General features: G+C 36.8%; 1 protein-coding gene across 1 annotated transcript in view; it reads left to right on the top strand.

Moving 5' to 3' along the window:
* The window catches only part of LOC150079357 (uncharacterized), a 51535-nt gene that overhangs the window by 23619 nt on the left and 14870 nt on the right, over positions 1 to 13046 (top strand). Inside the window, exon 3 of the mRNA XM_090383039.1 lies at positions 11170 to 11556. Within this exon, the coding sequence (XP_090239165.1) occupies positions 11170 to 11556 (387 nt within the window). The remainder of the gene's footprint in view (positions 1 to 11169; positions 11557 to 13046) is intronic.

The following is a 13046-nucleotide window of genomic DNA, read 5'->3' as shown; positions in this document are numbered from 1 at the left end:
AAAGTGGAAGAGAAATTGTTGAAGCTAAACGTAAATAAGGTGATTGGGGTGGATGGGATCTATCCAGTGATATTAAAGGAGGCAGCAAAGGAGGTAAAGCAAACTTTTAGCATTAATTATGAGAGAATCTTTGGATTGTCAGGGGAGGTTCCTAGGGACTAGAGATGTGCAAATGTATCCCCAATCCACAAAGGGGGATCAAATGATGGCTAATTATAGATTTGTTAGCTTAACTTCTGTTCTAGGAAAAATAATGGAGTCACTGGTTAAAGAAGTAATGCAGGACCATCTAGACAGGAATGCAGTTATACTACAGTCACAACATGGATTTGTTAAGAAGCAATGTTATCTGACCACTCTGACTGGATGTTACGATGCAGTAACAAAAGAACTGGATACAAAAAACCATTTTGATATCATATACAGTGGATTCCGGTTATTTGGGCCACTGGTTAATCGGGGCAGCTGTTTATTTGGGGCAAATCTTAAAAACAGAAACCAGTTGAGAAAATAGCCAGGACTTACTTCGCTTAATTGGGACAGCATGCCGTTTAATCAGGGCAGGAGACCGCAGCACTGGAGATTACCCTACGATTGCCTCCGACGGTACCACGTGGGTCGGTCGAAATTCTGGAGGTCACAACCATAAATCAATAAAAACAATTAGCAGTCACCTGTTTATTGGGCTTTTCCTTTAGTGAAATCTATCATAAACGGATAGTAAACTCGATCTTATTGAATTTGTGATAATACCGACAGCTGGAATTCTGTGGGTTATTATAATAAAATGTGTTTACACTTCCATGAAATCTTCAATCATATAAAAAAATTAATTTTAAGATCTTCTCTTCATTCCTATTTTTAAAGCTTTGTAACTCGTTACTCCGTTCTCACTCGCACATATCGTGTTACTTGCAATTTGTGTGTGTCGTGTTCTTTGTTATTGATTGCTTATCTTTTTACTGTTTTAAATTTAACCCCCACCCACAAATGTCAGTGAACAGAAATGTCAACTAGTTCGTATGTACATATTTCTGATGAGTATGGGCTTGGCATACCCAGGGTCCTGAGCTGGATATCATCATTCTTCTCTTTCTTGCTTTCTTGGTAATTCCCTTCTACTTTCTCTCTCTCTCTCTCTCTCTCTCTCTCTCTCTCTCTCTCTCTCAGGGTAACACGGGAATTTTTTTTTTTTTTTTTTTGTTGGTGCAACATAAGCCTCAGGCTTCCTTGCACCATTTGGATAATAATAATAATAATATTACAGCACGTATTAATTATTCCGATTTTCACGTATATTCTTCCGATTTTCACGTATCATTTATTTTTTTTATTGGTAAGGTAATAAAGGGTAAATCTGTGCTTAATATATAGCTTTTATAGCCTGTGGATAGTATTCCTCCTATTTTCTCTAATTAGAATCGCTGTTTAATCGAATTAAAATTCAATTCACAAACTTGATCACAATGACTGGCACTTACTACACATCGTATAATGAATGGTACTTTACTATGGTGAGTTCGTCGTAACGTGATTTGATTGTACAGTGAACTAATTGTAAAGGGGGGGATACATTGTATTTTTAACTATTTACGTGAAACTTCGGATAATTGGGGCAGCCACTTAATCGGGCCAAAATGCACTAGTCCCGATGTGTCCCAAATAACCGGAATGGACTGTGCTTGGATTTCAGGAATGCTTTTGATACTGTTGAAAATAAGACTGCTGTACAAATTGGTGAAGTGTGGCATTAAGGGCACTTAGGGGCTCATATTTGGTGTGTATGGGCTTGGCATACCCAGGGTCCTCAGCTGGATATGATCATTCTTCTCTTTCTTGGTGAGTCCCTTCTACCTTTCTCTCTTTCTCTGTGGGTAACTCAGGGATTTTTTTTTTTTTTTGGCTTGTGCAGCAAAAGCCTCAGGCTTCCTTACACCATATAGCTAATGATGATGATAATAATAATACTGCTATAGATAAAGGGACGGTTAAGTGGGAGATCATAGAGAGTGGTTATTAATGGATGCTGCTCCTCATGGATTAATGTTATTAGTGGAGTCTCCTAGAGTTTGGTGCTGTGCCATCGTTGTTTTCTGTATTTTTGAATGATATTGATGAAAGTACATCAAAATTAATGTCTGAGTTTACAAATGATATGAAGGTTGGCGGGATGGTTAGTGACAGTAATCAAGGTAAGCTATGGCAACACGATCTAGAAAAGTTAGGCAGATGGGCTGAAAAAATGCAATTGAAGTTTAATGTTGACAAATGAAAGGTACTGCATTGGGTAGCAGTAATCTCAGATTGATGTTGCAACTGTGTGGTACTACACTTAGCATAGTGGAAATTGTGAAGTCAAATATGATGTGAAATTCTCTGAGTATTGCAGACAGGCTGCCAGGACAGCTTTTGTCAGTGACATACAGGAACTTTGCTAGCAGGGATATGGAGGTGATTATCCCATTGTATAAGGAAATGGTTATGCTCTCTCTCTCTCTCTCTCTCTCTCTCTCTCTCTCTCTCTCTCTCTCTCTCTCTCTCTCTCTCTCTCTCTCTCGGTAACTCAGGAATTTTTATTTTTTTTTGGCTGGTGCAGGAAATGTTTATGCTGTACCTTGAATACTACATACAGGTCTGGATGCCTTATTTTAGAAAGGATGTGGAACAGGTGCAGAGAAGGGCAGCAAGATTGGCGAAGGGAACAGAAAGGTGGTCTTAGCAAGAAAGAATTCAGTTCTTTATATTGCAGCATCTGGAGACTAGGCATCTGCGAGGAGATATTGAGGTGTTTAAGGCCTTGATCGGGTTGAGCAAGGTCAATGTTGATGGCATTCTTCCTTTGCTCAGACTTCACATGAGTGTCCATAAATTCAAATTGAGGAAGGATGGGTGCATGGTAGATGTGCAGACATTTAGATGTGCAAAAATCAACCAACTGGCCTTCAGCCAGTTGGTTGATTTTTTGGAACAAATTTCCATCTATTATTTTGGAAGTGAATAGTTTGAATAAATTCAAGGAAGAACTAGGCAAATTATAGAAGGTAACGAGGGATGATTCTTTATAATCTTGCTTTTTTGTCCATATTTTAAAATTTAAACTTTTGGCTGAGTCAGTCAAAATGTAAGAAATCATTTGGTTCAGTTTAAGGTGACAACTTCTTAAGCAAGAATTATATGCCAGAGATATCTGAAAGTTATTTAACTTTGAAATTAATTTCATTTTTAAAAAAAAATTATATCTGTTCTTTAACAAATTGCTTGTTCTTTGTTGATATGCACTGCCCTACCAAAATATTAAAGAACATACTTAATAGCACATAGGTCCACTTTCCTCCGTAGCCAAGTGGTCAGGAGCGGGAGTGCAGTAGCACACACTCTTTGAGTAGACTGGGGTTCAAGCCCCTGACTGCTAAATACGGTCGATCTGCCAACCCGCACTGGACCAGCGTGGCAGATTATGATCCATTTCCCTCAGCATGAATCGTTGAGGAGGCTTCCATCTTGCAGTGGGTTGATAATGACTGCAGTTTACTTTTTTTTTTTACTTTAGGTCCACTTTTTGTAGCAATCCTGCATGGTACAGATTTAATTTAAGTGCGTACAGGTGTCCCTGATGATGTTATTTTATTGATTGAAAGTATATATATATATACCTTTAGGTTCATCAGATCATTAGTTGCCTATTCCGGATGCATCATTCAAGATAATGCCATAGATTCTCAATGGGATTCATGTCTGGTGACCATGTTGGTCGTGGTAGGTGCTATATGCTGCTAGAGTGCTCGGCACAATTTGCATAACACTCTAGGTGACAGAACACCCCTTCAAAATAATGAGCAGACCTATGCTATACCATGAAAGCAGTTCTCCACACAAGACATCTGCACCAGACATTGCAGATTTAATTTTATTAAATTAAATCTGTGATGTCTGCACCAGATAGTGCTGCATTCAAAATGTCACCTATGGAGAAATCAGGAATAATTTTGTGTTCTCTTTTATGAAATAAAATCGAGTGTTTTAGTGCAGTGATCATTCTGAACTAAATTTAATAGAAATCCACCAACTCAGGACTCCATCATCAAGTGGTATAGGTTATAGGTAGTTTGTGGAGCATGGATGCATCTGCAAGTGCAAAAGCACAGATTGTACCAGCACAGATGACGTGACTGTAGAACATGTGCAGCAGGCATATCGCAGTAGTCCCCATAAATTGACTAACAATCAGCGGAGAGCTTAGGATTCCAGAGAAAAATGTTTTACGTATTCTCAGAAGGCAACTCTCCATGCAGCCTTACAAAATTTATTTGTTACAAACCCTGAAACCACATGACAAAGTTTCTAGTTATGAATTTTGTTAGAACATCCAAAGACCATATGATGCTGTTGAAAATTTCACGGACAGAGTGGTGTTTACTGATGAAGCCATGTTCCATTTCAGTGGTAAAGTGAATTGACACAACATTTGTATCTGGGGAAGCAAGTCCACGTGTGAAACTGTGGAACATGAATGGGACAGTCCAAAAGTAAACATTTTCTGTGCAATGTCCATGAAAAAGATTTATGGCCCTTCATTTTTTCCGAAGACACTGTGAATGCCATTTCCTGCTTTGACATGCTATTGCTGACACAAGACAGAAAGAATTTCATTTTGCAGCAGGATGGGGCCCTGTCACATTTCCATAGGGAGGTGGAAAAGTTCCTGAATGACAGTTAGGACAGAAACACACTATTATCACGTCACATGGACAGATGGACTAAAATTGGCATTTGAAGTTCATCATTGATAAGTGCAAGGTACTGAACTTGGTTAATAGTAATCCTGTAATAACACCATATGGGTAGCACCAAACACTCAAGGTACTTGATAGGGAAAAAATCTATGAATAACTTTGCAGACCAACATGAACTTCTCTGAGAAGTGCAGATAGGCAGCTAGAATGACTCACGGAGTTCTGTTTTAGTGAACTCCATATTCAAGAACTTTGTCAGCAGGGAAAAGAGATGATTATCCCATTACATAAAGCATTGGTTAGGTCATTTGGAAAGCTGATTTTAGGTTAGGTTATGTTAGAACAGAACTATTGGAAAGGGTGCAAAGAAGCACAACAAGATTAATTGGGGTACAGAAGCATATAATCTTACCAAGAAAAACTGGGTGGGTTTGGTTCTGTAAATTGCAGTCTCAGGAACTGGGCATTATAAGGATTTAAAAAGGTTACGCAAACTAAATTCTGATGGCATTTTTACCCTGATGGCACACGCACGCACAGGGCCAAATTTTTGAATTGAAAAAAGATGGTTGCAGAATAGATGTTCAGAAATTTACGTTCAGCCAGAGAGTGATGGTTAGAATAAACTTTCTCCTTCCGTTGTGGAAAGATAATATGAATACTTTTATAGAAAGTTTGGATATAGTACTAAAGAAGGAATGGGAAAATGAGGTGGCTGAAAAAGTTATTTTTGACTAATGCTGTACAAGCTTTGCTTCCTTGCATCATTTTTCTAATACTTATACAAGGGTTTGTATATAAGTAATGCCTCTGGCCATAAAAACATAAGGACAACAGATACAAAGTTGAAATTTATATAATTTATTGAACAAATGCTAGGAAGCATGCATATAATGTTCTATCTGCCCTATCTATCTACCTCTTTGTTTATCAATAGTTTTTTCCATCATTCTTTCCAATTGACATATGCACTGTGGTAAAAGAATGGACCCTGCTGTTGAAGGCAGTCTATCACTGTCTTTTTCAGCTCTTCATTACTCAAAAAAAGTGTTTTCCACAAATATTCTTCATATGTTCAAATAGGAAAAAAATCAGACAGAACCAAGTCTAGGCTACATGCAGAATGCAGCAAAATTCTCCACCCAAAGTCTAATTTTCATCATATAAAACAAAAAATAAAGATTCTTTCTTTTTTGTTTTATAGCCCCATTAAGCTTATCAAGCATATAGCAGTATCTTCCATATTTATAGTCTTTTTCTAAAAAAAATCAACCAAAATTGGGCCTTCTCTCTCCTAAAACACTGTGACCATTTTTTGTGATGATCTGGCAATTCAAAGTTTTGTTTTTTTTTGCCCCTTTTCCCTGCTGGTTCTTGCATCATTGCATCTGTGATTATTGTCTTGTCTTTTTGAATCATTTCATCCAAAATATTAGCTTTTCTTTATTGCACATGAGCTTTGGTCTTCTGCTTCTTGGCTGGTCACAAATGTCAGCGACTCCTTTAAAATCTTAAGGGAGGTGGCAAGTGAGTGCATTCAACCATTGAGGCTAATTATGAGAGCATCACTGGACTCGGGAGTAATTCTGTTGGATTGGAAAAGTGCCAATGTATCTCCAGTACATAAGGGTGGTTCTAAGAGTGAAGTGGGAAATTACTGGCCGATCAGTCTAACTTCAGTAGTAGTGAAAATCATGGAGACAGTGATCAAGGGTGGAATTCAGGATGATTTAGATAGAAATGGAATTCTGAAGGATACTCAGCATGGTTTTGTAAAGGGAAAATTATGTTTAACTAATCTGGTTAGCTATTTTGACAGGGTCACTCAAGAGCTGGACTTAGGGAATAATTTTGACACAGTTTATTTGGATTTCAGCAGAGCAGTTGACTCAGTCCTACGTGAGCAGTTGTTTTATAAACTGGAACAGGTTGGAATCACAGGGAAAATCCTTAGATGGACAGCTGAATGGCTTCAGAGCAGGAGGCAGAGGGTTGTCATGAATGGTTATTCCTCAGATTGGGTTGATGTAAGAAGTGGGGTTCTTCAAGGATCAGTATTAGGACCACTGTTGTTTTTGATTTTCATAAATGGAATTGATGAAGGGATAGAGGGCATGATGTCTAAATTTGCAGATGGTGTAAAGATTGGTAGAATAGTTAATGATCACTTCCAAGCAGAGCTTCTTCAGAGTGACCTAGATAGACTTCAGGGATGGTCAGAAAAATGGCAGCTATACTTTAATCCAGCAAAGTGTAAGATATTACACTTGGGGAACAGTAACCCCAAAATAACTTATGTACTTGGTGGAGTTGAACTAAAGCCGGTAGTGGAGGAAAAGGACTTGGGTGTTACGATATGGTCAGACATGAAGTTCTCTGAGCATTGTAGACAGGTTGCAAGGAAAGGCCCATGGTGTTTTATCAATGATTTGTTGAACAATTGCTAGTAGAGATAAGGACATCATAATCCCATTATACAAGGCCATTTTAGACCACATTTCGAATACTGTGTTTAAGTATGGAGACCGCACCTAAAGAAAGATATTGTGGTTCTTGAAAGGGTGCAAAGACGGGTAATTTGCATGGAGAAATTGGCAAAGGGGCTTCCATATGAGGAAAGACTTTGAATATGTGGGTTGCAGAGCTTGGAAACTAGGCACCTTAGTGGAGACTTGATTGAGGTGTTTATGGCTCTGAGAGGCATAAGTAAAATGAATGAGGACCAAATTTTCACAGTTATAAATGATTCTACAATTACGGGGGGGGGGGGGGGGGAGTTGTTTAGACTGGATTGCAGGAAGTTTTATTTTAGCCAGAGAGTTATAAATTATTGGAATAAGTTACCTACAGGGGTGGTGGAGTCTGACAGTCTGGGGAAATTCAAAGGTCATCTGGATGGTTACCTACGGGAGGAGGGAAATGCATAGGTTGTCTGTTTCCTTTTCTCTTATTAATTATTTAATTTTTTTAAATTTTCTTATTATTATTTTATTTTTATTATTATTTTTATTATTTTATTTTTGTTTGGCTGGTGTAGCATAAGCCATAGGCTTCCTTGCACCATGTTGCCATTATTAATACTAATACTAATACTAATACATGAATCTCGTCATGTCCCTGCCACAGAGTAGTACTCTGTAGGTCCCTGTTTAATGTAAACTGTGAAGTCGGTCGGAGAAGAAACGTCACTGTAATGTACGGTGGCCACATTAAAAATTTTATCTCGAGGTACTCATGCTTATGTTTGGGGTATTCATTCCTCGTTTAGGGGTACATGCATTATATCTTAAAAGAAAACCGAACAATTTTAATAACAACCATTTTATTTCTATATTTTGTTGATTTTTACAAGTTTGTGGAATGCAAAATTAGTAAAAGTTTAATAAAAACTAACCGAACCATAGCTTGTGCTTTAATTCGTTTAATTCGGAAAATTTTATTGCAAGAGTTGTAAATACTAAAGGAAACTTTTTATAAATATTAACATCAAATGTTTTACATAATTGTTTATAATACATATTCAATACACCTGATTTATTTTATCAAAAAGAAAATATTTACCTAGCAATACTTCTCATTTGAGTGAATTTTCTTTAGCAGTTTTTCATTATTTTAGTGCATTTGTATAAAATTCTTTGCAAGACATATTGTGATTGGTTTTCGGCAACAGTTCTCCTTCAACATTCTTATTAAATACTCGCTCACGCATTGCATTTGAGTGATGCAAAGCAAAAACAAAATTAATATTTTTTTCTGTATTACGTTCTTCGTATGCATTTAAAATTTTTATCCAAACATCTGTGGTATTTTTGAGGTCTTTTGTCTCAATACTTTTGTGGAATGATTTCAATAGAACATATTCTTCATACAGCAAATTGATATTGGGAATTTTAAATAAAAAAAAAAAGTTTGTTGTCTGAGCCTTAAAACATTACAATGAAATGAAAAAGCAGTCAAGTAGAATGTAAAAGGTTACAAAGTATGCATAATATGAATATTCTGTAACCCCTTTTGTAAATAGGATAGAATGTCATTTTTGAGTCTTTAAGGGTACATTTCAACAACTTTATCGTCAGTTAATCCTTTCTTCCTAAATAATCATCTAAACAGGTCGTTTTATGATTTCTGCTTTTTTCAAATACCCCATTTCAAATTTTAAAAAAGGGTTATCTTGGAAATTTATTATAATTCCAAAAAAGGGGTATTATACCCCAAAATCGGGTATGTCTGGCAACCCTACTGTAACGTTGTATATGTGTTATTCTCTTTGAGGAAAGCTGAAGAGAAGTGAATTGCCACAGTTCATCCTCCTCTTCAGATTTTGAAGAAGATTTAGAAAATGCATGTGCTTCGCTTATAGCCGAGAAAACAAAAGAGAGTGCGCAATGGATATACGGCATCAACTGGAAGAGAACAGAAAAATGCGAATTCCATCATTTACTGCAGGACTTGAAGAAGATGAAAATCGTTTTAGGATGTACTTATGGATGAATAAAGAAGAATTTAATTTCCTATATAATCCAATTAAGGATGACATTCAAGGGCAAAATACGCAATTTCGGAATTCAATCAGCGCTAAGGAAAAATTAGTTATATGTTTAAGGAAAGTTGAAATGCTGCAAGTTTAATTTTGAATAAGGATTTATTCTGTCAAAATACGAAACAAAAATTTTTAATGAAATTTAATTACAACGAAAAACGTCTCAACCCTAAAAATTGAATTTGTAAGAAATCGTATGAGTTGTTCAAATTGAAATGATCGACTTGTTAGTCCTCTCAATTTGTTAATTGGAATTCTGTTGATCTATTTTCCTCCTTTGACCATTTTTGAGCGTCCCTGTGACTGGACATTTGTGGTGAGTATGCCGAGTAGGTGGTCAAAGTGGAGGGTGCTTCGGAATAGGCACAGGAGCAACGTCCTTGATGTTGTTGTTATTTGATTTCGGATATTCTTACTTGTGCACTCAAAACAGAATATTTACTTCTAACTTAATTTTCTATTAGCATTTCCTCCATTTTCCTCTTGTCACACGGTCACGCCTAACAAAATTTCTGTTTGAAATTTTGTTAGAAAAATCTGACTCCCTGACAATGTCATTCGGCCTTCAAGCCTGACGTGTTATCTTGTGAATTCGGCCAATCACAGTGGTGCTCTCCGAGCAATATGCTAATTGTTAAATATAGCTCCCCCACATTTGACATTAGATATGTATACGAGTGAAGTCGTGTGAAGTGACAGTAGTGTGTTTCTGCCCTTATTTCCTTCACTGGATTGGATGTGCTTTCTCTGATGACAAATCTTTACTTCATTGGCCACTGAGATCACTGGACTTCACTCCCTTAGATTTTAATTTTAATCTATAGGGTTTTTTGAAAGATTTGGTGTTTGTGCATCCCCCAACCTGTCACTTTTCAACAGTTGTGAGGATGTATTACTGCAGCTATTGCTCAGATTGGCAACAATATGCTGGAGACATTATGGCATGAATTTGATTACCATGTTGATGTGTGAAGGGTCACACATAGGGTCCGTATTGAAGGACTGTAAGGTAACTGTTAAAAATTTTGATACTTATGCTTTCATTTGATGGTTTTTTTTTTTTTTTTTTACAGAAAAGTATGTAGTATATTTGACAAACTGTCAAAGTTGTCAACAACATTTTCACTAACCCTGTATTTTGGATCCATTACTATTTGTGGCTTTCATGATATCCTAATGTGGATGTCAGTGCTGAACAATGTAAACTGTGATTTATCTGATCACATTGTTTCCAGTGCTCCACTGCCCATTGCCACCATTTCCAACACCACTTCAAATGGACTCTTCTGTTCTTCCCACACACACACACACACAAGATGCTTATAGATTATCATATAGCTCTGTAGCCCGTTTTTCCTGAGCTTCCTGCATATTGTATTGGTGAAGTTGGTTCATGGATCTAGTGTTAAAAGTTTTGGCAATTTTCTGCAATGTTATCTTCTGATTTTCACATATGTGTTCAGCCAGACATCAAGAGTGTTGGTCCTAGAGTATCATCTCCTGTTTGACTTATTACTCTTGTCTCTCTGACAGTAGCCACTGAATGAAGAACATAAACATGTCTGCATTGATATATGAATGAGCTCCACTGCCACCCACAGTGATGCTCCTGCGGAATGGGCAACCTGATCATACCTTTTCTGAAGATGCTGATGTTTGCCTACTTTTGTGTGAAGCACTGCAACTCTTATTATGTGGCTGTTGTACCATGTGGCCTTATGTGTTTGTACTATTGTACATCTCAAGCTATTTAATTTTCCTATAAAGGTAGGGATGTTGGAATGTTGCATTCTCTACTAAATTGGTTGTGCAGTGTATTTATGTTTGTGTATGTCCATCTCCCTTGTCCTGTTGTGCGCTTGTATATATTAAAATTATTTTTTATATATATTTCAGAGCAAACTTGCTGTATGGGAATGTGGAGAGTGTGGTAAACAATTCAAGCAGCAGTATACCCTTGTACGACACCTTCCAGTACATACAAATGAAAGAGCTTTCAAATGTGATGTTTGTGGGAAAGCCTTTCGCCAAGCTAGTACTTTGTGCCGACACAAAGTAGTACATACAGGAATGCGTCCTTTTGTTTGTGTTGCATGCAATAAGTCTTTCAATAGGTCTTCCACTCTAATTGCTCATCGAAGAACTCATTCTGATACCAAACAACATAAGTGTCCTTATTGTAACAAAGCTTTTCACCAGAAAGGAAATTTGAGAAATCATGTGTATACTCATACGGGAGAAAGACCTTATAAATGTGATGTATGTGAAAGAGGTTTTAATCAGGTAAGGTTTTACATTTTCTGTATTGATAATATAAATCAGTTGACAATACTTAATTATATTTATTAATAAATTATATTTTCCAGATATGAAAATAATTACACTTACTCTGTTTATATAAACAAATTAAATGTTATTATACATATAGTACAAAATGTGCAGCAACAAACGCTTCAGACAAAGTATTCCAGTAGTCCCTCCTTTGTTGCAAAAATGATAACACAGGAACTTCATAGTCACATGGTGCACTTTCACTTCATTCTCACACTAGATCATCCTTCAGGCTCCAAAAGCCAACCATAAAGTTGGAAGAAGTGACTCCTTTTGTGCTGGAACCTTTTGTTTTACTGCAGACAACAAATTTCAGCAGAAGTCATTACCAGTAAGAGGATCATTTTGAGTTAAATTTCTGATGTATTTATTCCTTCTTTGCTTTTTTTTTTTTATAACTGGAGGTATACTATGAGATTCTTGCAAATGGATCTGTTTAATGACTGGTCCATCTGTTGTACACCAATATTATCACAAATATTGAGACAATAGTGAATAAGCACATTTTATGCAAATTATCAGTTATTCAAGTACAGTCAGTCCTCGTATAACATGTGTTTACATTACACGAATTCGATCATACACGATTTATAAATAGGGGAACGATATCTTATATAACACGAACCAAATTCGCTTATGCACGATTCGCCTTTGTGTTTACAAGAAATGGCAGTTGAACGCGGAATCACCCCAACTGAACGCAACATGATAGGAATGAAGAGAAGATTCTGAAAATGTATTTATGTTTTTTATATCAGTGAAGGGGAAACACATTTTACCATAATAAGGTAAAAACCCACACAATTGCAGCTATCGGTATTATCGCAAATGCAATTAGATAGAGTTTACTACCAGTTTATTACAGATTCCACTAGCAGAAACGCAACTGGAAATTGTTTTTATTGTTTTATGGTAATAACCCCTAGAAATGTGCTTTAGTAAAATGTGAGGTGTTAATAGTGTATCTCTGCCTTTATGGTGTTGTTTATTCAGTTGCTACACGCTCGCAGCTTTGTTTATGTGCATCAAGCGTGCCTCCTCGGTTTGCAATTGTGCTTGATTCCCTAAAAATGAGTAAAATACTTAAAAGGTGTGAAAAGGAAGTGTCCTGGTGAAGACACTGCAGATTCAGAAAGAAAAAGAAAAACAATATCGATAAACAGAGGCGGACTGGGTCAAAAATTCTTACCCGGGAAAATTTATAGTGGCCTCATACTATGGTTTATGGCGAAAATCACACTGGCCTCCGGCCCACCGGGGTTTCCCCCGGTAAGGCTCATGGCCAGTCCACCTCTGTCGATAGAGAAAAAATATGAAATTGTGAAACGCTTTGAGCGAAATGAAGGATCATGTGATATTGCACGTGCTACAGACCTAAATGACGCAACGCTGAGAATTACAAAGAATGCAGAGAAAATAAAAACAACTTTCATAGCAGGAAC

This window comes from Mastigoproctus giganteus, chromosome 10 (genome assembly GCF_048544385.1).
Source record: "Mastigoproctus giganteus isolate SK-2022 chromosome 10, ASM4854438v1, whole genome shotgun sequence".
Lineage (NCBI taxonomy): Eukaryota > Metazoa > Arthropoda > Arachnida > Uropygi > Thelyphonidae > Mastigoproctus > Mastigoproctus giganteus.
The sequence above is the reverse complement of the archived record's forward strand: the minus strand, read 5'-3'. Positions and strand labels throughout refer to the sequence as shown.